Raw genomic sequence first — 22957 nt, forward strand, 5'->3', positions numbered from 1 at the left:
TTTACTCAGTGCCTCTCAGGCCAAAACTAGCCAGTTAGCTGTTCAATCAAGCCAGATCTTCCCGTGGCAGAAGAATGTGCATTGCTCTGTCATATGTAGCTTGCACAAACATGATCAACACGACAGACCCCTGCTGTTGACATACAGAAAAGAAAAAAAAACAGACCCTGTATACTCTATGTAAAAACAGCATTTTTTAATCCAGGTTTTGAACATTTCTGTAACTCTGTTATGGTCCTTAATACGTGGAGGGAGCTGGGGCCTTGCTGCGGTGGCAGGTGTGATGGCTGCCGCCACTGTACGCACAGAGAGGGCGTCCTCTGAGCCCTGCTGACAGCGGGCCTGGCAACCTTCACAACTCGTCTGTCTCCTCTCGCAACTTTCATCTCGCTGCCAAACCAAATGGAAAACGTCTCTGCAGGAAACGTAGCACCTTATTTATTTATTTACCTCCTCCTTTTGGTATGTGCGGATAGCAGCATATGTGTGCAGTGCAGACATTATATAATGCTTGCTGCTCTGAAGAAGAAAAAAAAAACACTTTCGGTTTGAGATACCTTTGGGTGTTTGGTGAAATGGCAAACTATGCTTTTTTGGGAAAGGACTTAAATATTTTTGATGCAAGTAGTGATGTAGGGCCAGTGTCATGGTTAAAGTGAATAAAATGGGAGAAAAATGCCATTTCTTTTTTCCTTAATCACTGATCTTGCTGAATTACTGTAAACAGCTGTCATCTAAAATTAATTTTGAGAATATTTAGCCAAAATACATTTGTTTCTGTATGTGGTTCATTAGTGCTTTATGCTTCATGTTTTTATATCACATGATTTTTTTCTGATTTTTAAGATATAAGTAAGAATAGATAATTTATGTGATTTTGAAGTAAAATGAGAGCCTCATTATGAGAACCTTCTGTGAGCCTTGCAATGAGGCATTTTTTGTGAGCTGAAGCTGAAGACCATTTCAGAGGTCACCCAGCTTCATGTTTCACACAGGCTGAAGCTCTGACTCTAGGTATCCCTCCCATAAACCGCGAATAGCTTCGTTGCAACTGGCGCCACTCTGAGGAGACTGCCAGAATGTTCAGATCTGGAGTCAGGAGGGGAGCAGAGAACAGGGGGCCAGCAGCTGCTGCTGAAGAACGTTTCATGTTTTTTGCAGTGCTTTGAAATAGGGAGCAAAAAAGCTTGCGAGTGGGGAGAACTGCTGTCTGTGTAAGGCTTGTAATAATGTTTCCAAAATGAAGGACGGAAAGTACGGAGCATGCTGTGTGTTCTGGACTGGTGAGACGAGAGGGGGGTAATGGTTATTCAGACAGAGTTCAGCAATCCGGCAGACACCTGATCCCATTGCTGCCGCCGCGTTCCCCCGTGCACACGGATCAGCGTGTCCTTTGGTATGTGCCCCTCCTGCAGAGGGACGGGGGCTCATATTCATGAGCGGCCGTCAGGGGAAAGATGAGACGAGCTGATCCCGGGACTAGCGCTGCTGCCGGTGACGACAGACCTATTACAGAAATAACTTTTCCATCCGTTTCGCAGTGAGCTCTGTAAAAAAAAAAAAAAAAAAGGTGTGGTCACCTAGACCCTCCCACACCAGGATATGCCACATGTCCTTTCCTAATATACCCTAATACTATCACTGTGAATGGTTCTGTTTGCTGGATGTGAATTTGCTTGCGTTGTCTGCTCTGCGTCTCATATGTAACACCCTGACTGTTTCTTGTCTTTGCAGGATGCCAGTGATGAAGTGTGTGGAGAGGGGATCAGTGATGAACACTACCGCTTAGAAGGTAGGCTGCCCAGTTCACATCCCTGCTAATCCTCAGCAAGAGCTGATTAGATGGATAAAGGGCCAGTGGGCCAGGAAGAGTTTGGGAGTGGTACCCCTTCTCTGGACTATCCCCTTATAGCCCTGAAGAGTCCCTACATTCTGCCTCACTACTCTGATGGATAGAGTGTCACTGAATGAACTTAACATGTCTGTTCTCACTTACTCAACCACCTTTTGCAGCTGTCAGGAAATTTTTTTCCAGTTTTTCCCATTCAGACTCACTGTGGGTTTTCTGTTGGTTTCTTGGAAAGAGTGCCCTGTAAAGCACTCTATGACAATCTAATTTTAAAGGGCATGATACCGAATAAAAGATGATTGATTGATTGATTTACTGTGGTATGAGGCTGCCTGTAAACTAGCTCCCAAAAGGCTGCGTGAATGCTTTTTTCCTTCTCCGCTCGTGATTACGACATTTTCCACAGTTGTTTACTCAGTTTGATGTGTCTCACAATTGTTGCATTTTATGAATTGAAACTGAAGCTTTTTCTGGTGCCCTACATTCAGGAAATACGTTTTTTGCAGTGCATGCCAGGAGACACAGGGTGAAACTGTATACAACAAACTGGAATAAATTAAGACAGGGATATTGATTGGAATGAAAACTAGCATACACCCGATGCACTGGGATTTGTGTCGGCCCCCTGGCTGTAAACTCTTAAATACTTGGCAGCCTTGTTTCCCTCCCTCTTTCTTCTCCCACTCCCTTTCTCATATCCCCCTCCTCTCTCTCCGTCTGGTAAATCCCTGGCATTTAATCTGGCTTTCTCCCCGGCCACCTCTTATGCTGGTATTAAGGGCTGTGTGAAGTGAGAGGTGGCCGCTTTTCTTTGGAGGTTTCGGCAGAAAAAGGACAATTCAACACAAGGGGGTTGTGGGCAGGGTTAGGGTCAGAGAGGAACTGGGAAGGGGGTGGGTTTGGGGTGGAATTAGACAGGGTAGGACGGTCAGTATAAAGGCCTTTATACATACGCCTTCTCACTTCAGGAAAGGGCAGTCACACAACCTTAAAGAACTTAAACATGGCTAAATGCCTGCACACATATAAACTGAAGCATTGGCAAAGGTAGGTATAGATATGTTTTGTTCCTATTGAAATGTGCAAGCCTGTGGTTTTAGCTTTTTAATTTATTAAAGATAGTTTGTTTCAGTGACTGTTGAGCTGAAATTGGATGAAATGTAGAAGTGAGATGTTACTGAGAGTGGAGGACTAAAGCTTTAGTTTGCCAGAATGCAGGCCTCAGTTTCATAACCACCTCTGAAGCATCTTGAACTTGAAAGAAGCTGCAGGGGGAGATGGGGGCATAAGGGAGCGGAAGATCAGAGGAAGTCTGTTCCAGTGAGAACGCCATGGCGCTTTTCGCAAACGGTCCTGGTGCGGCTCCAGCGCACAACCTGCCAACCTCGGGCGCCGCCCATGGCACCTGCTCCGGCCCTGGAGACAGTCTTGGCGCGTGGGCTGCAGCGTATTCATGTCCTGCCCTTTGCTTCGCTGCTTGGCATCCACCATAGCCGTAACACCGGGCTGATAAGAGGTGCTGCCTTCAAGAGTCATTGCAGCCTGTTTCTGCAGAAATCCAAACGAAGCTTTCATTGAAAGCGGTTAACTCACATGCGGTTGTGACCTTTGCAGTCCAGCCCAAGCCTATCAGCTGATCATTGACCTCCTGAACCTGTGGGATGTCCTGTTCTGAATGTGTGAATCAGGGATTGTGTCATTTAGCCTTGTCTAGCACTAGTGGCTCAAATCGGATTTCAGTCGAGGCCTGCTAATAGATTGCTGGAAGCCCAGTGATGCTCCCTGATCCTCTCAAACCCCTGCGTGTATCCCCCACCCCACCTAACTGCAAAGGGCTGTTTGAGGTGGGAACATGGGTTCTTGAAGTCTTCTTGCCTCTTGCAGGCTGGGAGATAAGTGCCCTTACATTGCAGACAGTTAAAGGTCTGTTGTTCATGGTGGACCTCGCAGCTGGTGTGTCTCTGCTCCCGTGAAAGAATGGAGTGGGCTGGGGTTTCATTCCAGAGCTGCATGAAAGAGTGAGAGAGAGATGCAGCATTTACTGCCTCTGATAGAGCGAAAGCACCAGCAAATAAAGGCCAGGCTGTCTTTGAATGGATGAATGTATGAATGGATTACAGGAACACAAGCAGAAATGAAGTTTTCCTCTTGGATTCAGCAAAGATAGTTCAACAAAACAACAAAGATAAGGGTTCATCACAAGCATGCAGGTCACATATGTTAGATTCTCTTCTCGCTCCACTGGGGTGTTTACTTGGATGATGTGAAAGTAAAGTGACAACATGGGGGTTGTGTTTGTGCCTCCTCTCACTCTCGCAATGACCTGTAGAGTACACAAGCTTCTACTCTGTCACCTCCTGCAGGATGGGCCTGGAAGTGCAAAGGTTCACTAATGATTAACTCCAGCTTACCAATTAACCATCTAAAATGGCAATTATCTTGAATGTTTTTTTTTTGCCCTCTGAGAAAAAGCATTAAAGATATATAAAGATGGTGCTTATTAAAAACATGCTTTACCCTGCAGTAACCGAATCGTCCTGTTATATGGAGAATTTTTGCTGAAAGTGTGTTGCATGTGTCGACTCTAGCTGGCAAAGTCTTGAAGTAGGTTTCCTTCAAAAGCAGAACTTTTTGAGTGGTCAGTCTGTGATCGATGTCCAGCTCCTCATTGCCATTGATAAGCACAACTGATAGAGCACCCCCTTCATGCTATCCTGCTGGGCATCTTCAAAGGCAGGGCCTATTTCTGTGACGGGAGGTGGAGGGATGGGGGTGGGGGGCGCTTTGGAGGGGTGGTAGATTAAAATATTATTTGCGTCTTTCATTTCTCCTGTGATAACCATCTCCAGGAAATTCAGGTTGCTACATAACAGATTGCCTGTGTGCAATGTCACCTTTGAGTGCCTCAGATGATCAAAAGACAGAACTGATGTTATTTGCCTCCACTGAGTAAAGCTCCCCAAGATTTTTTTTTTGTCTCCTATTTTGTGCTGAGTGAAGGGACGGATCCTCTTTGATCTGTTGGGAACAGCGGGGAAAAAAGAAGACTGTTGTTTTTGGCCTTTTGGCTAACACAACAAACAGTGTTTTAAAATTTTAACTTTGCTTAATTAATTAGTAATTCTGTTTTAAAGCTGTCTGATCGTCGTCCAAAAGGCATCTCGGAGCTTGAGGAGGGAGCTTCAAAGTGCAGCAGGGAGAAGGCATGCCTTTAATGTGCCACACGCACGTATGGGCAAGAGCCAGCCCTAGACTCCTCAGCCCTGATCCTGATCTGTACCATTTAACGTCTACATTCTGAGCTTGACGGACAAAGGCGCAAACTAAACAAAACGCAGCCTCTTTGAACCCGGGAAGTAAACAGGAAGACTGCTGTTTGTATATGAGGCTTTGTTGTTAGAATTCTTTCCATTTGAGGCTGATCAGTTTCCATAATATTCATTTCCACGCTTTTCATGTGGGGATGCCAAATGTACAAATTGCAGATCTTTGAAAAGCAAGTGTGGCACAGCGTTGGTGAGGTCAGAAGAGCGGGCAATGCTAGATCCGGGCTTTAGAGGCCGAGAACATGAAGCCTCATTCTGACCATGAGCGAGGGGTGTGCAGGCATCTCCATGGGCAGATCCTTTGTCTTACTCTTTCCTCCTCACTGACCATGGCTCTTTCCCCATCACACTGCGCACACAACACCACAGCACTTTGCATATGCCTTTGATGGGTAGTACTGCCCTTAAATTAGTATTACCTATTTACAGTACTCTTTACCTCATGTGTCATACAGTCCCGCCCAACTTTCCGTCTTGTCAAATTGGCATGGAGAGCAGGGGTGCATGACTGAAGCGTTTTTGATTTAATTTGCCTGTCAGGCTTTTTGTGCTTTTTTTTAATTTCATGTTAATGAGAATTCTCCAGAGCCTTCTCCACAGACCCCCTTAACATGAATATATATAGTATAACACTTACTACCTATGTCATGCCTACAGTGGCTCTGCCGCCAGAGAAGACGGACGGCTGCTGGGCTGAGGACAAGATGCAAGAGAGGGAGAGCCAGGTGCCCGTGCCGGCTAAAAAACAGCTCCAGTTTGAAGTGAGTGCAGCAGTCTGGGGGGGATATGGTCACGGTCCATTCATTCAAGCACAAGCAGTGGTAAATGAAAGCAGTGATGGAGACCACAGAACAGTATTCACAACAGTCTACTGCCAGTTAATGTTAGAAGGTCCTTGGCATCACTGTTCTGTCAGACATATTTGGCAGTTATTTGAATTCATACTTTTTCTACATATTTGTGCTCATACAAAATAATAATAATAACTATAGGATGAATCCAGAGAGGCACTAGATACTCATACATTCATTTCAACAGACACACACAGATACCAGACTACACACACACACACACACGGCACTATGGGCTTCCACATTCATGTTTGAGTGTCTCCTTTAGGAGCTGGAATGTGCTGTCTCTCTGGAGGAAGACAACAGGCAGGAGTGGACGTTCACTTTGTATGACTTTGACAACAATGGCAAGGTCACCCGAGAGGTAGGAGTCATTCACAGTTTACCGCTCATGTTGGCACATTTCCCTGGAATATGCGTGCACACATGCTTTGTCTCTAATATATACGTACCCACACACACAAACTCACGCACATGCAGATAAACTGGTCTGGAAACACACGTGTTTCAATACACACATTCTCACACTTCCTTGGACAGACATTTGCACATCTCTGTAACCAGTAAACCCGATTCTGTCACATCAAGCTCTGACTTCTCTACGCTGTTAAGGAACAAAATCCGGAGAATTCGGTGTTCCCTCCAAGATGCTTAGATGCCGGATTCCGGATTGTAAAGATCTTAAAACCTCTTTTTTTTTTTTTTGGAGGGAGTTGAAACGGTGCGAAGAGACTGAAGTGGTCCTCTGTGCCTCCCTGGCGTCGCCACCGGCCCCGCGGCACATGAGACGGCAGGCGGCGGCCTTTCTTCTTGTGCCGCTTTTATTCCTCCGCACAAATAAAAAATGGAAACCGAAAATGACAGAGCCTTTTTTGTAATGTTGGTTGTTTGAAACTGTATCTGGAAGCAGTCTCCAAAGAGCATCTAATAGTCCTTTATGCTGCAGTCAGGCAGATGGGGCAAGAGGAAGGAAGCTGGGGCTTTTTTTTTTTTTTAAAGGGCTTCGCTAATAGGGGTAGAAACTGCTTCATTTCAGAGTCATTTGCAGGGTCTGCTCTCCGCAGCGACAGTCAAGGGAGCACTTGTAGCAGAACTGTAATTACCTTCAGAGGGAAAACGCTAATGAGACTTGAAACATGTATAATTAAACCGAATGGTTTTTTTGATCTGGGGAGGTTAATGTGGTGCTCTTCCTAAACAGGCTTTTAAGCCCTAAGTGTCTCCAGACTTCTGATATCTTGCGTCTTTTGCGTGAGCGCGTTGTTTGGATATTCTCCTCTGGGATGTTCGGCAATCTGCCATAGTCTACAGGCAGATGGAGGCGCTGTCTTGAGTGGTGCGTTAAAGTGCTGACACATGCCCTGAGGAGTGTCATTGGCACCTTTCAACTGTGACAGAACAGCTCTGACGGTCCTGGGTTTTTTTTTTTTTGCTCTTCGCACCTCCAGGATACATTTCTTAATACGTTCACTTAATCATCTATTATTCTCCAGGATTTCCCAGAAAGCATGCCGGTTGTGCCTTACCAATTATGGAATGCCGTTTGATTATCAAACATTATGCTAATATGAAATTCATATTTATAGTCCAAGCTCACGCTCTCTGATGTTCTAACACTCTGCCCCCAGGACATCACCAGCCTGCTGCACACAATCTATGAGGTGGTGGACGCATCAGTAAACCACTCCCCCAGCACCAGCAAAACGCTGCGGGTCAAACTCTCTGTGTCGCCCGACTGCAGCCAGAAGTGGAGAAGCTCCCTCCAGAGTGCTGCAGGTACTGTCTGAGGAGGGGGAGCATGAAGGAGAACCTTCAACTGTTTGTTCGGCCATCAATTGTCTAAGGATTGTTGTCTTTCTGTTTTCAACCTTGTCAATAACTGAGCTCCTCGATTGCTGTAAAACTGAACAAGTTTATTGTTTAATTGCTAATCGTAATTGTGGTTTACTTGTGGACAACGAGCCATTGGTTAATGAGCCGCATCTGCCTCATTAAGGGTATATTACAGGTGTGTGGCTGGAGAGAGGGAGGCTCACTTTTTTCAGATGATTCTCTCAGGCTGGTTCCTTTTGTTGGTTCTTAAAATAAATTATTCATTTTTGAACATTTGTTCTTTCTGTTCATTTTTGTGACAAGTGTTGGCCAGATTCTCCACAGAGAGCCAGGCTAAACACATTCAGCAGCATTTAGCTCCCATACTGGCAGACAATGGTTTCAGTCCATTGCTCCATGGCAGTGGATTCCTTTTTTTAATGATGGAAGCAGAGGCAAGAGCACTCCCCCTCCGTTGTCTGCAAGATGTTAAAATGCTTGGGAAGAAAACAATCCTAAGCGTTGAACGCACTGCTTTTGATAACTGCAGCCGCTGTTTCTATGGGTTTGAGCTGGTGGGGGAAATATTCGCATTTATGTTAAACAACTTTTCAAACTTGGTAAACAAGTGGGGCGAGCTAAGGAACACGCTTGTTTGTTTGCTTCCCATTGTCGTGGCTATTTTTAATCAGTCACAGAATTTAAAATAGCGGTCGCTGGAAAACAGCATTGTCTGTATGGTAATTCCCGACCACATCATCCCTCCTCCCACTAGTAAACAACTGCTAACATCTTTAGTTTATACTTTGAGCACTACAGTTAAAATGTAATTAATGGAGCATTTTTTGTGTTTGTTTTTTTAAATAAATCCTCAAAGTCTGTGAATGTAGGTTTTATTCTTCAGAGGGCCCATACAGCCAAGGCAGTATGCCATGAGTTTAATGATGGTTTGTTCTCCCATAGATACGCCCCACTCCAGACAAAAGGCAGACAAGTGTATCGATGACCCCAAGAGCTCTGACAAGAAGTCCCGGGCCCCTCTCAGGTACAGAACCTTCCAAATCCTTCCTGGGGCTCCTGAATTACAGTGTTAATACAGCATTTTGGTGTATTCAACATACTTGCCTTCTTAACACTTGTTTAGTCAATGTTGCTGTAGATAAAGCTATTATTGTCCCTGCATGCATGTCCACATAATACTACACTGCAATGTAAAAGACAAGGTTGGCTACAGCAGCACTATGGGAAATGCTTTTTTACCAGGGCAGCATTTCGGGACTGGATTGCAACAGCAGATGTCTTCCAATATTGCAGTTGCGAAAAAAGCAAAAATAGACATTAAAGAAATCAAAAACCCTTGCAGTGACCTTTCCAAACCGGATAATGGTCGTCATGGTCACAGGTGGAATGCTCACAAATCACAGGGGAGTTTATTCTGGCCTTGCAGCACCTCTCTGTATAAACCGTTGGGCCCCTGAGCCTAAGGACACAACTGTCCCTTGTTAAGATGCCCTCCGCTGTGAGTGGGTTTGCAGTGAATGGGGGGGGGGGCATGTGGAAGCGCCTGCTATTTATCCCTGCACAGCTGTGCTTTGATCTGTCTCCCGTGTATCAGGGCTACTGCCTCAGCGGAACGCATGCCGTTTATCCCAAGCAGTAGGTGTCAGGGCCTGTCTGTGTGTGTGTGTAACAGCTGTTAGATAGGGAATTGGAGCTATTTGAGTGCATTGTCCATTGTCCAGAGCTCCTTTCAACTCTGGGCCCTGGCTGCCAGGGATGGGGGCCTGGTGCTTAAAGCCCAAACTGGTGGGTGGGTGATCCAGTTGACTGCTTTGCGTTTTAATTATTACTGGTAGTGTTCTATGCCATATATAGCGCTACTATACTAAAGCATTGTGCAGTGTGATTGCAGTCACCTACCCACACTGAAAATGGTTTGTATGGTATGATCTGAGTGTTGTTTGACTATCACAATTATGGATTTCACATTATGATGCAAAAAGAACAGGAATTTATTTACGCTGTTGTGACTTGGTGGTTAGCCAAAATACTATTTTAACACTGGCTACTGTAGCATTATGACCAAAAGGGATCCAAGTGCTAAATGTGTGTAGGTACCCTATTCATACTTTTCTAGGTCACATTGTTTGGGGGTCCTTCTACATTTTGTTGTGATTTCTCTCAATAATCAGTCTTGGACATTTTAATAAAATGCTTGAATACAGCTCTGTCTGTCAGCTCTGTCTGAAATATGTCCATCCTGTATTGTACACAATTATTTTTGTTTCATTAGGTCGTTTGCGTGTGCCTGGTCTCAGCCATTGCTACAAAAGTGAAGAAACTGCGGTGATGATTAAATTTTAACGTTTACTATTGTTTAGTACAAACTAAAATGTTAAGTTCAGAAAAGCACAACTGTGGTAACCACCATTTCTTTAACACCAGCTTTTGTGATGCTCGGTGAGCTAATTTACTGCTGTCACCAAACTACATACCAAAGACCAGTGAAGGATGCATGTTTGTGACATCTAACATAAAGCCCCCTCTGACCTGTAGGCGCCACCACAGTGACCATCACACCCAGCAAGGCTGCCAGCGCCACTGCGTGGATGAAAACCTGGAGCGCCGGAACCATTACCTGGACCTGGCAGGCATTGAGAACTATACGTCTCGTTTTGGATCAGGTGAGCCTGCAAAGATGGTTTCACAGAGCTAAATACAACAAATGCAGCTGAAAGGCAGAAGCAGGTGTTTCACTGAGACATTTAGAGCAAGATAATCAGGGACAGACTGACAGAGAGAGTAGAGATCCTCATGTGTTCATTGTTTGTGTTATTCATAAGAATGCCAGTACTGAATTAAATCACATATGCCTGTTTGTAGCAGCTTGGTTTACAGTGTAATTATACTCATATATTTAGCACACAGTTGTTCATACAAGTTTCCAGCAGGAGGAATGAAGAGAGTGTTAACTGCTGCAATCCTCTACTTTAGGACCTAGCACAGAGCCAGTGAAAGCAGAGCAGCAAATGCGGGCAGTGAATCAGACCAGGTCCCGCTCCCACGAGCCAGAAAATGGCCATTCTCATCCACACCACCGCCGCTCGCAAGCCAACGAAGGTTTGGTCCACTGCCCCCCAGCCCCAGAGGCCCTCTGCCCTCGGCCCCGGACGCAGGACTCTGGCAGGCACGCGCTGCGCTCTCCCAAAACCCATAATCGGACGGTCCCCCCGCAGACCACTGGGAAAACCGTCAAGAGTAGGGGAGTTCCTCCTCCTCCGGTGCTGCTCGGCCAGACGCCCCCTCACCAGTCCTCTGCACCCTATAGACGCCACAAGCAGAGAGCTAAGGAGAGCCAGCAGGTATACCGTGCACTCGGCTCCCTGGGGGCCCCGGGCCCCATGCTGGAGAAGGAGCAGGTACGAGACTTACCCAGCGTGCTGCTGTACGAGGGAGGGCTGGGCCAGGTGGTCCAGAGGCACGAGCACCACCACCACCACGAGCACCACCACCACTACCACCACTTCTACCAGTCATGAGCGCCACACGCAGGCCGTCAGCCCCCCGCCACCCACCGCACGCACATCCTCAGAACTCTACGAAGGCAACTGTAGACGGGCAGAGAGAGAACCCTTCCTCTGTCCTCTCCTGGAGCTGAGCCAGAACAGGGGCGGGACCACAGCAGCAGGAGGAGCTGTCGATGCAGGCCCTGCACAGACTATAGCACCCTGAGACTCATGTCACCAGGCTAGTGGGCATCCTGCAGGGCAGCACTTTTAAATTGTCAGTTCTGCTAGGTGTCTGGGTGCAAGCATGTAGAAGGAGTATGGGGAGATGTTAGGGTTTTGGTGCTCTCTTTCCCGGGCCTTCAGACATGCTGCAGGAGGGCCTCTCTTTCCCCATTGCCGGTGAAGGTTTAAGGAGCTAGGAGATGTTTGTGAAGGAAGGGGTAATGTCCATGGTATACCTAAGAGGGGGGCGGGACTGTTGTGGACCCTGCAGGCCTGAGACTTGGTCTGTTCTGAGCCCGTTGCTGCCACTGAAGACCACTTGAAAAGCACTTCCTGGTGCAGTTGCTTTTGAAATGACATTGCTGTCAAAGGCTGGACAATTGCTATCAAAATCAGATCCAGGCTTTCATAAGAATATTGGGACATTCTTTTGAAGTAATTATGAGGAAAATGGGGAAAAAAAATTATAACTGAGAATGAAATATCCCAAACAGCTGCTACCTCTAGTGTTATTATGATTATTATTATAATTAAGATGTTATTTTCAGTAAGATTTTTAATATGCCACACAGGACTTTTTTCACACTGCAGTGATGTAAGTTTTAGCACCACACATTTTATTTTATGTGTACATGTTAAAGTACTAGCTATATTTGTCAACAATACAGGCTTTACTGATGCTGTGATATATATTTTATATCAACATTCTGAAAGGTGCATTTTTTGTCTCAGTTTATGTGCACTCCTTAAATGTTGTTCTCCCAATAAGCTGTTTTTAAAGGCCGCCTACTCTAACATTTTGAGTAACTAATGTATAATGGTCCCAATGCTGCCTACTAGTGGAGACGATACACAATGGGGGGAAGTTACACATGAAGCGACAGGTCATAGGAATATTTTCAAACCATATACACTCAGGTGCAGTACATATCTTTTTTAATGGTAAGGTATGTGGGAGAGACTGGTCTTGTAGAATTTAAGAATCACTTAAGCTAACAAAAGGGTCAGCAGCTTTTTGATAGTAGTTCTGTTTTATTGCAAGTAACATGCGTCACTGCTTAAATTGAATGGAGCTGAGGTTTCCAGCTGGCAGATGGTCCAGATATTGTAGATTCATCTCCACAGATGACCCCCCAGAGGGAAATAGGGGAATACTCGCTCTGCATCTCCAAACCTCTGACAGACCTAACGCCATTGCACGCTGGGAATTTTGAGAGGGTGCACATCACAGTTGGGTGACTAGGTACGCCTGAAGTCTAGATGGTAAGGTGGGCAAACCTACTTGCACCTGGAGTCCCACTGGCATCTCACTGTCCCCAGCTGTCAGCACTGTTGTCACCAAGCAGCCATGTGTTGGGTGGAACCAGACCCTCTAAACAGCCAGCAGGAGGCTGTTTATTACATGGCAGGGTGGACAAACTCAGCTGTCTAATTCCACTCGTGCTAAATGATACCCAGCCCGGCCTGCAGTCTCCTGACTGCTCATAACTCAATTCTGTAGGCGCCCTGTCAAGACTTTGGGTGGCTCACAAACAGGTCCTTCCTCTCACACCACTTTGGGCGCCACCAGAACTGGTCATTGAATTTATAGGCTGTGGTTGCTTCCTGGCACTTTAAAACTGAGGATATAACCAGACTCAATCTGATCCTGTTCACATATGTGATTACTGAGAGCCAGTAGGAGCTTTTCAACTGTCTGAACTAGAACCAGGAACTAAAACCAGTCAATCGTGATTCTGCCTGCTACCTGCTTTTCCTGCTACATGCTTTTCCTTTGGATGGAACTACATCCACCTGTAGTTCCAAACCCTATAACAGCCAATAGCGAAGTTGGTATTAGCGAACAGGATCTGGGCAGTATGGGTATAGTTGTCTCGTTTTCTGCCTAGCACAGGCAATCAGATGACAGTGAGCAAATTTCTTTCAAAAAATCACAGACTGTGTGCTGTTAAGTCAGGAAAGCAAATAGCTGTTTTTAGGTCTTAGCCTAGTCTAGGTCTTTGACTCAAATGTAAAAATATTCCAATATTATCTTAAATTACCCATTCAATTGAAAGTTCATCAATATTTTGGCTGCTTAGCTAGCATTTACTTAAGCCACAAAGAGAGAGTGCTAATGTTAAATGTATGTCAATACTTGGTCAACTGCACAGTGCAGATACTTGCAGTGGAAATTGAATGACTATTCTAATACAGTTCAAGCAAACTGCAGTATGGGCACATATTTTTCCTGGATAGTCTCAAAACTGATTAAAGGTAAATACTTTAGTGCCTACAAATAATACTATAAGCAAACTAACAGCAGATATTTTCCCAAGAATAGCTACCTGTTTTCTGTAAAAGTATCTTGTTGTTTCTCATTAAAGAAATTTGATATCTTTCAGTCTCTGCAGGGCCAGGGGGTGGGCAGAACTAGCTGGGGGCATGTTTGTGAAAGGAAACACAACAGAAAGATCAGGAACCCTGCCAGCCTTTTGGTTCTAGTTCCTCCCATCTTAGGTACTGATCATGGAAAATCCCGGCTGTAGAACCGTAGCTGTTGTCCTCTAACTATGTGCTGTGACCCATGGTGAGTTCAGCACCATTTGGCAACACTGCTGTTGGGAGGCGAAATCCTTTGTCAGAGGTGTGGGGAAACTTTTACATACATCTCCTATCTACACCTCTGTAAGATTTGCATAACGTACATTCTAAATTCAGAATAGTTGTGTGGAACTCAAAGCCAGGTGTGTATTCAGGTCTCGGCAGACCGGAACTGTGGAGATCTGACCTGAGTGATGTTCCAGGAGAAGGGTAGCTCCAGGCTGTGTTCTGCTGAGATGGTAGGTGTTTGTTCAGCTTCTGATGTTAAGTTTGATTCGGGTTTATAATGAAAGTTCAGTTACTGAGTGTCACAGGTATACTTCAGTTGCAGTTTAAAGGGGCCTCAGCCCTGCTGGACTATAACTGACCATCTCTGTTCGAATTGACAGCTGAAGAGCAGGAATATGCTGAACGTCATGCTACTGCTGAAAGACAGAGGCCACTCACACAGCTGCAGGCTGTCTGTTACCAGTGGTCCCACTCAGATTATACTCCCAGTCACCCCCTGCAGTGATCCATAGAGTATCTTGTCACACAAACTAATAACATCTGCTGCTGGAATTATATTGCATTACAACGAACAATGACAATAAAACAAATCCATCATAACTCATAATAAAAGTCATTGTGGGTGTTCTCTGCCGTTGTGTAGAGAGGAGTTCATTGTTACTCTAACCCAAGATCTTCAGAACAACCCACTTCTGTAACTAACTTGCGGCCTATGGAACATCAGTAGAAACTGCAGCAAGTAGTACCTTTTATATGCCAGTATCAGCACAGTCCTATACATCGATACATTTACCTAATGAGGAAAAAATATCCTTAATTCAATGTGCATTTTTTCATCTTTGGAAAAAAGTGCTTTTCCCCCTGTTTGTGAATCCAGCCATCTCCCATGTAGCTAAGTAGCAGGGCAAGCTACGTGTCATTTTTAAACAAGGCTGTTATGTGCAGCTCAACAACATACAGCCACCTCTGTGACTGTACCTCTCATCCTTAAAGGGACACTCTAGCATCAGGAAAACACAGTGTATTATAATGTTCTAAGATACTGTACTGTACCTTACTACAGTTTCTAAGATTTTCAGTATTGAAAGTGAGATTCCGCTCACTTGTGTATGCCACCACTAATTTATCTTACGGAAAAGTTTATTAATCCTCATGTTTTAAAATAATGTAAATATCTCATGGACTACAGAATGGTGATGCAGGTATTTTTTAGAAGGAAGCTTATTTGTATTAGTAAAGAGATTAATGTATGTCTGCAAATAACATACTATATGTATGTTATTAATGTATGTCTGCAGATAACATACTGTAACATACTGTAACATCTCTATGTCACCATTCCCCCTGAATGCAATGTCAATCAGTGCTGGCAGGAAGGAGCAGTCTTGTCATTTCTGCATTTTTCTTTCCTTTCTGTTGCATATTGTGAGTTAACAATATCCAGCATTTAGTTGTTCAGCATCAGAACTTCAATGCAATATGTTTTTACTGGTGATGGGAGAGTGAGGCTTCTTGAACCCTGTAATAAGTGAAGCTACCATGTGCTTTTAATTGGACCTTCTTAATCCATTCAAGACTTTCCTCTTATTAGATTAATGTTATGATTGGTTTAAATAACTACACCCATTTCTGGGTTCCTGAAGACTTGCTCTTCCATCATTGCCTGTGTTTTCTTCTCACCATTTTGCATAGTATAATGTATATTGACAGTTTTAATTACATGCTTTATTTATTTAATAGAACTGTGCCAAGAGGATCCCCCTTCATTAAAGTTTTAACTAGTCCCTGAAAAGTTGCTTGCTTTTCTTATTTTCTTCACAGTGCTGTGTACTGGCCTCTGTCTGACCCTGAGCTCTGGGTGAACATAGATTTGTTTTGATCTCTTCTGTCTGATGGTGCTGTAGACTATGCTGGGTGCATTTGGGGTCATGAATATCTTTCCACACTGGTGCTGTGTCCCCTTTTGAATCACAGAATACTGGTTTCCACATTGTAATATCATGACATACTGATGGTGAAGTCCTCTCCTTGTTAAGCACCATAATGGAGCTGATCACTACAGAAAGGTCTACATGAAATATTGCAAGATATAATATTGCAACATAGATATGTATGGGACTACAACTGGTAGCATGGCCATCCCTTACCAAATCTAGTGCAGTCTACATGAGGCACCCATGCATGGAGCTCTCAGAGCCTTGGTGAGGCACCTGGAAGGGAAGCAATCATCTTACACTGCAGGGGAATCCCTTCTTGGCAGTTCCATAGGTCCAGGAGAGCTTCCCAAGCCTTCCAAACCATAGAACCAGGCCAAGCTCGACTATCATCATCCAGTGATGGCGCTTTTGAAATTCTAGCACAAGGACAGCCGCTACACTGGACTTTCATTCCTCTGCTGGAGTTGTTTTTTAGTCTTTAGGCCAGCTTTTTAAATGAAACAACTGCTGTGAAAATCACCATTTAGGTGCATTCATCTGAAGATTCATTGATGTTTCTAAATGCTGTTGTAATTAATCATGTCTGTCTCCTTTGATAGACCCCCTTCCTGTTTTTTCTGTCCTTGTGCAGTACCTGATGTGACATGGTCCTTCAGCTCATAAAGTTGTCAAATCTTTTACAAGCAGGTCTACAGAAACCTGCTTCAGTTGTGAAAACCGTGACGCCAGTGCCATCTCCTTCATGGCAGATGACTGCAGTGCAGGGTGTTTGATGAGGTAACGGGGCTAATAAAGAATGGAATCCTTCACGGCGCCGAGTTAAAGCATGTGAACTGAAGCCAGGAGGCAAACGCATGCAGCTTCCTGTGTGGGACTGGGAAAGAGCTTCACCTCTGCCTCAGCATGTGTCGCGCACATGGTATCTACCACAGTAGAGCCCACATCCCCTTTAATCCCAGCCCCTGCCCCATCCTCATCACACGCTGGGTTATTACAAACTGGCCTTGAAGTAAGTTTGTGTGTGTGTGTGTGTGTGTGTGTGTGTGTGTGTGTGTGTGTGATGTGTGATGTGTGATGTGTAGGATATGTCTAGAAACTCCCCCACTCCTTCCAGTTATGTGTTGATTAATGTTAAATTGAGTAATGCGTGAGGTTTTTACACAATAATTTGTTAGCATTTCTGCATCTGCTGCAATAGTGCAATCTAGGTGGAATGGAAAAGGTAATTGGACTAGCTGTTCGGACGTGGCTTCAGACACACCCAAGTGCTGAATGTGGAAGTGAATGCTGGAAATGGAGGGGCTCATGCATCAGGTCAAATATTAGATTGACTCAAGGTTGGTCTTTCAAACAAGAAGAAAAGAGATGTCTGATCTCAAAAGGGGACTTTCACTGCTTACAATCACACAAAAAAATCCTCAATTACCAATTAGGCTACAGTCACCAATTAGGATGCAAAAGAACCTGTAAAAAAATCTAACAAAATTTTATTATTTTTTTTCTTATTTCATAGTTTTCATGTTAGGGAGAGGATATGGACTGCAACTAATATTAATATGAGTTAAATGCTGTCTATAAAATGATAAGGAACACAGTTTATTCATTATCAAGGCATCACAGGGATAAACTCATGATAAATTTATCAGTTTGACATCAGAAACAGTTAAGCTTTCTCAATAATGGCCTTTATACTTAATAACATATCTGACCATCCCACAACTGTTGTATAAATAGCTATTTGTAAATCTTCCCTCCCCCACTGACTGTTTAGAGCTGGATTGCAGATCAGTTTGAAATGGAGAGTAGAAATTCATGATGGTATCCGCAATGTTTATTTTCAAGGTATTGTAATGTAACTTGCAAAACTAGAATTAAACTTTATTAAATTTGTTGCTGTGATTAGTTATGAGTAATGTAATGAAAGCGTATGTAAGCAAGCAGCCTTAGTGACTGGAAGTTCATTCATTGTTGAACATTACCACCAGATGTAGTTTATAGTATCATTACCTTCAAAGGAATCTCCCTGTTTAGTGCCCTAGGAGAAACAGAAAGCTCTTTTGACTTTGGAAAGACAATGACCAGTGTAACTAAAGACACGAGAGCGTGCAGGTACCGTATTTCATCTACTTTTCATCTACTGTATACTATACTGTTCTGTATACAGTACTGTAGGTACTGTATTTCATCAAGAGCACCTTTTTCCACCACAATGCTGTAGAGGATGCAGTGCATTTTTGCACATACAGTATCTGATGGATTTTGCCCATATTTGAATGTGTGCAAGTAGAATTTGTTTTTCTCCAAATTGTCCTGGAAAATGTTTCCCATTTTGTTGTTAAAAATAATTTCTAGGCAAACTAAATGTAGACCCTTCAGCCTCTTAGGCGCATGTTGCTGTTGCTGTACTGCCAAAAGCGGAGGCAATGATAATGCCTTAAATGTGGGAAAATGAAATGCGGCTGTGTGTTTTCACTGTGCTTTGTCTCCAGCAGATAGGCAGAGGGCTTTGAAGTGTGGATTGGCACAGTGGGGTGCTAGCTTCTGTAGAGATGCTAAATGCTAAGGATGAGAGGGACATGAGCTACTCTATTACCAATACAGAGGCAAGGAGAAAAAAGCAAATCCAATGATAATGTACATCTGTTCCAGGGTATTTATAGGCTTTGAACATTTCTTTATGGGTGGATAAGTGGATCCCTTTTCTTATACCATCTTAGAACTTCAAAGCAAATTCGTGGGACAGTGCAAATAATTGGAGTACGCCAGTTTCTGCCGACTCGGAGCATAAAAAGAAAGACAGAATTAAGGCTAATTGGTGTGATGGTCTTTTATGTGTAGAAAGGAGGGTAAAAATAAAACACTTCAATAATGGTCAAGTTCATTAAATTAAAAACCAAATTGACCGACCGCTAAAGATCGAACCTCCCACTCCAGCAGTCGCTACCAGTGAATCAGCCACTTCACTTTTGATATTTGCACCTGGCTTGTTTTTCATAGATTTATGAGAAGACAATTAGATACATTAACAATCCTTTCAGAAATCACAGTGGGAGTATGCCAGAGGACCGCCACTCCAACATTTTTCCTGAACTTTCAGAAGAGGGAATTTTGTGCATCTAATTGACTGGCCAAGGTATCGTTTGGTGTCCACCTAACAGGTTAGTGACAGTAGTACATCCCCAGAGTTTGTGATCAATTACCATTATTTACAACTGTAACAGATATTTCATGTATCAATGCATGTCATTTTTTTTTCTTTAACAGGTTGGTCACTCACTGAAAGTGAAGAGCCCAACAGTGTCAAAGAAAAAAGCCATCTGTCAAAATGACCTCTACTTTTAGGTGTGTAACATTAGAAATCTAGCTTGGACTGAGAACTGGCACTTCAGGATGTTAAGGCAGGCTATCATGGGTAGGTGAGTGATTGAGCTCAACAGACATGATAGGCCTTTTGGGAGTCTAAACCTCCATGCATTACATCTTACTTTAGATCATGAAACTGCAAAGGACATGAAAACGTTTTTTAACTGGATGAATCTGATTGCAGATGAACTCAAGTAAATTATTTAGAGCTGGGATGAGAGAGGAGAGTCCTTAAGGGCTATGGTCTTACAGGCTTTTGTAAATGATTTTAAACTGGAAACTTCTTGTGATAGGAAAAAAAGGTTGTGCTTACAGAAGAATAAACCCACTCTGTTTAGAAGTCCTGGTCTGGCTGACAGTGTTTTTTGGAAAGGGGTTGGCCATTTTATGGTGCTTGACTGTGCGTACAAGTCATTTTCCAGTGATGTTTTCCATTACTGACAGTCAACAACAACAACAAAGAAATGCTTCATTCTACTGAAGATATATATTTTTTTTCCAAAACACCCCCCTCCCCTTTTTAAACTGCCGTCTGATTTCTGTACTAAATTTTAATTGTGGCGACAGGGGAAAACCAAAAACACATTTGTCATTTGTAATAACCAGCTGAAGATGCTTTGAAAAAAGCTGCAAAATAATGACAGAGGATGCAAAGGAAAACAACTGACTTAGATTTGTTCCAGATGCTTATGGCTTATGTGCATGTGTGTGTGTGGGTGTCTGGGTGTGTAACACGTGCTTTATCCACCTTACACAAGTGATGAATACACTATAAATAAATGATTTGGAAGAAAAAAAACATCACAATGAGCAGCAAAATTGCATAATCCTCATTCCTCTTTGTGAATGTTTTGTGATGTGCAAACACAGGGTGACTGGAGATGGAGAGAAGTGATACTGAGACACTTAAATTCATAAAAGTGGACAGGCAGACTGATAGCCACACTTGCTGTCTGTACCTCTCTTTCCAAGCAGGTATAGGAGGAGAACTTTGCTTTGCTCTGTCATTAGAAGCAAACTGCATCTTTACCTTTTATAGGTTTCTTTGCATTGCAGAAATACAGGAGAGGAAGAAAGTCCGGCAGAGTCCGGGGAAAGAGAAAGGGCACTGGAAGAGAAAGGAAGAATCGCTTTCAAAGCGATGGGATGGAGAGAAATAGCAGCAACCAAAAAGTTCTATTGGTTTTTGTAAATCATTGGGTTTGTTCTTTTTGTAACATCAAAGGCAGCTCTCCCTCTTTGATGTGGCAGCATGCTGTTTAAGGTACAGCATGAATGGAGAGATGTCAAGCTGCAAGGTGCCTGTGTAGTTTATGTTGAGTATTGGAGAGGAGCAGAGATGAAAGGAGAAAACTGGGTTTGATAATGAATGTCCAACAAGTAGGCAGCCCATTTCTAACAGAACACTCAGCAGGGGAAGCTGATAACCTTGAATGCCAGTCCCAAAGTCTACAAAGTGCTGGAGATGAGAGGACTTCTTACTTTGGAGAAAAAAGAACAAAAAACAACAACAAAACAAATTAACTTTCCTCATTTTGGAAGACCATAAGTATGTTTTAATTTTCTTGTCAAATAAAACTCAGTGTTCCCATACCCACATAAGCAGTGCACGCATTCTCTCTCTTGCACTGTAGTCCTTAAAAGAAATTGTATCAGTTTCTGTAATATGCACACATCACATCCCTAAATCATACTAACAAGCTCATAGTCTATTAATTAAGAGCATTTCCTGATAACATAGTGTTCATATGATGCCAAACAATGGTCCAGAAGAGCAACATTACTTTGGATAATGCTACTGTGCTCATAGTGCTGAACAATTATTTGTAAAGAGCCACCATACACTATATCAGATGTCACTTCTCCACTCTATGTGAATCAAGGTGAGACATGAACAGGTGGGTTTGCATCTATATCAGAAGATAGTGAGTTAGGGTGACCATGTCACAATGGCAAAAAAGTGGAATGATGCAAAAAGGGGGTGGAACAGTTGTTGGTCTAATATAATAGTTACTAAAGCTTTGAGTAATTAGTAAATGTGCTGTGTATCTTAAGACCAAAACAAGAAAAATCTGCCATATTTGCAAACCAATAGGGTAGTAAACTTGGATCAGTTTTCACAAAAGGTTTTGCTCCTTGTACTGGCCACTGAGAATTTGGAAACCGCTAGCTTGCTAAGATCGAAAAAAATGATGAGCGGTGCCAACTGGTGTTTGACCGACACCTGAATTTTAGTCCTGCCACAACTTGTGTTTCATGATTGTGGAGTTAAGGTACAAAGTGGGGATAAGTGTCAGTTCACAATTGCCTGAGTGATATGAGTGCCAATACAGAACACTGACATTAGTGAGCTCAGCAGTGGCTGCTTGGTTATTTTAAGGACTCACTGGGTGTAGCTACTGACTTTTCCAAGTTTTCAAAAGCATTGAAAGTACTGTTACAGGAAACATGGATCCAAGTACAACTTTTCCCCTATTCATTTAGTTGTTTTGTTGTCTTTTTCATAGTTGGCTCTCTCTTGGATGACATTTCTGAGTGGCTGTTGTGGCTATTTTATTCTTACTATGCATGTGTATGCAGTGGTTTGTAAAGCAGCTTCAAGGGGACTAAAGCAGGATGGGATAAGGACGAGGCCAGTAGGGCCTAAAGTTTTTGCGCATTGCCTCCAGTGAAAGGTGTTGCTCTGTTGGAAACTTCTATATACCTATCTATGAAAGATCACAACAGCTGCACTGTACAAGTTATATCCTTTCATTTAAATACCATGAAACTGCAAGAATAATTATATATTACTCTCCTTCAAAAAGATGCACTTATTTCATTTAATTTAAGACAATAGACAGGCAGCAGAAATACTTGGTGAACACTGGAGACCCCAGTCTATTCAGATGCGGTCAGAATAGTTGTAGCTGGACCTCCTTCCTCTTGTACTAACATTAGCACTAACCAAAAATAATGAATCAACAATCTGTCAAGACTGTGGTTTATATTTGCCGTACCACCACTACTTTCCAATCAGAGGAGATCGAAAAGTATCAAATTTCCTTAACCAAGTAGTATGCAATCTACTGGCACTGTGCAAAGAGCAGAAACATAGATAGCTATTTTGAGAACAACTTCAGGTGTCCACTGTCTCTACTTGCCTAAGTGGTGAGATAAACACCACGAACATCAGCTAAGCAGTTTTTTATGGCAATATATAGCACCAATCAAGAATGCTATTACACTGACCACTCTCCATCCTTGCCCCTAGCTCTATTTTGCTTGTGTCAACATCAAATGAATGAATGTTCAGCCAAACATAAAGGACAATGGAAATATACCTGGAACCATGTATGGCTTTACCTGGTAGCAGCTTTGATAGTTGAAAAAGGACTAGTATAACTTCCTACAAAGCAGGAAGTGTTAAGATTTTTTCCATAATTTATGGCATGGAGAATCAATCACCATGATGTTAAGCTGCCACTCACTGCTCTGCTCTCTGTTTAGCTGCATC

The 22957-nt window shown here is 43.3% G+C and overlaps 1 protein-coding gene across 1 annotated transcript in view; it reads left to right on the forward strand.

The window, feature by feature from the left end:
* The window catches only part of LOC118788130 (protein naked cuticle homolog 1-like), a 38645-nt gene extending 22702 nt beyond the window's left edge, over nucleotides 1-15943 (forward strand). The window contains exons 4-10 of the mRNA XM_036544008.1: nucleotides 1735-1792; nucleotides 5833-5936; nucleotides 6295-6390; nucleotides 7655-7802; nucleotides 8802-8883; nucleotides 10395-10522; nucleotides 10833-15943. Of these exons, the coding sequence (XP_036399901.1) occupies nucleotides 1735-1792; nucleotides 5833-5936; nucleotides 6295-6390; nucleotides 7655-7802; nucleotides 8802-8883; nucleotides 10395-10522; nucleotides 10833-11377 (1161 nt within the window). The 3' untranslated portion in view covers nucleotides 11378-15943. The remainder of the gene's footprint in view (nucleotides 1-1734; nucleotides 1793-5832; nucleotides 5937-6294; nucleotides 6391-7654; nucleotides 7803-8801; nucleotides 8884-10394; nucleotides 10523-10832) is intronic.
* Nucleotides 15944-22957: the final 7014 nt, after the last annotated feature.

The sequence above is a fragment of the Megalops cyprinoides genome, chromosome 13, assembly GCF_013368585.1.
Source record: "Megalops cyprinoides isolate fMegCyp1 chromosome 13, fMegCyp1.pri, whole genome shotgun sequence".
In the NCBI taxonomy this organism is placed as follows: Eukaryota; Metazoa; Chordata; class Actinopteri; order Elopiformes; family Megalopidae; genus Megalops; species Megalops cyprinoides.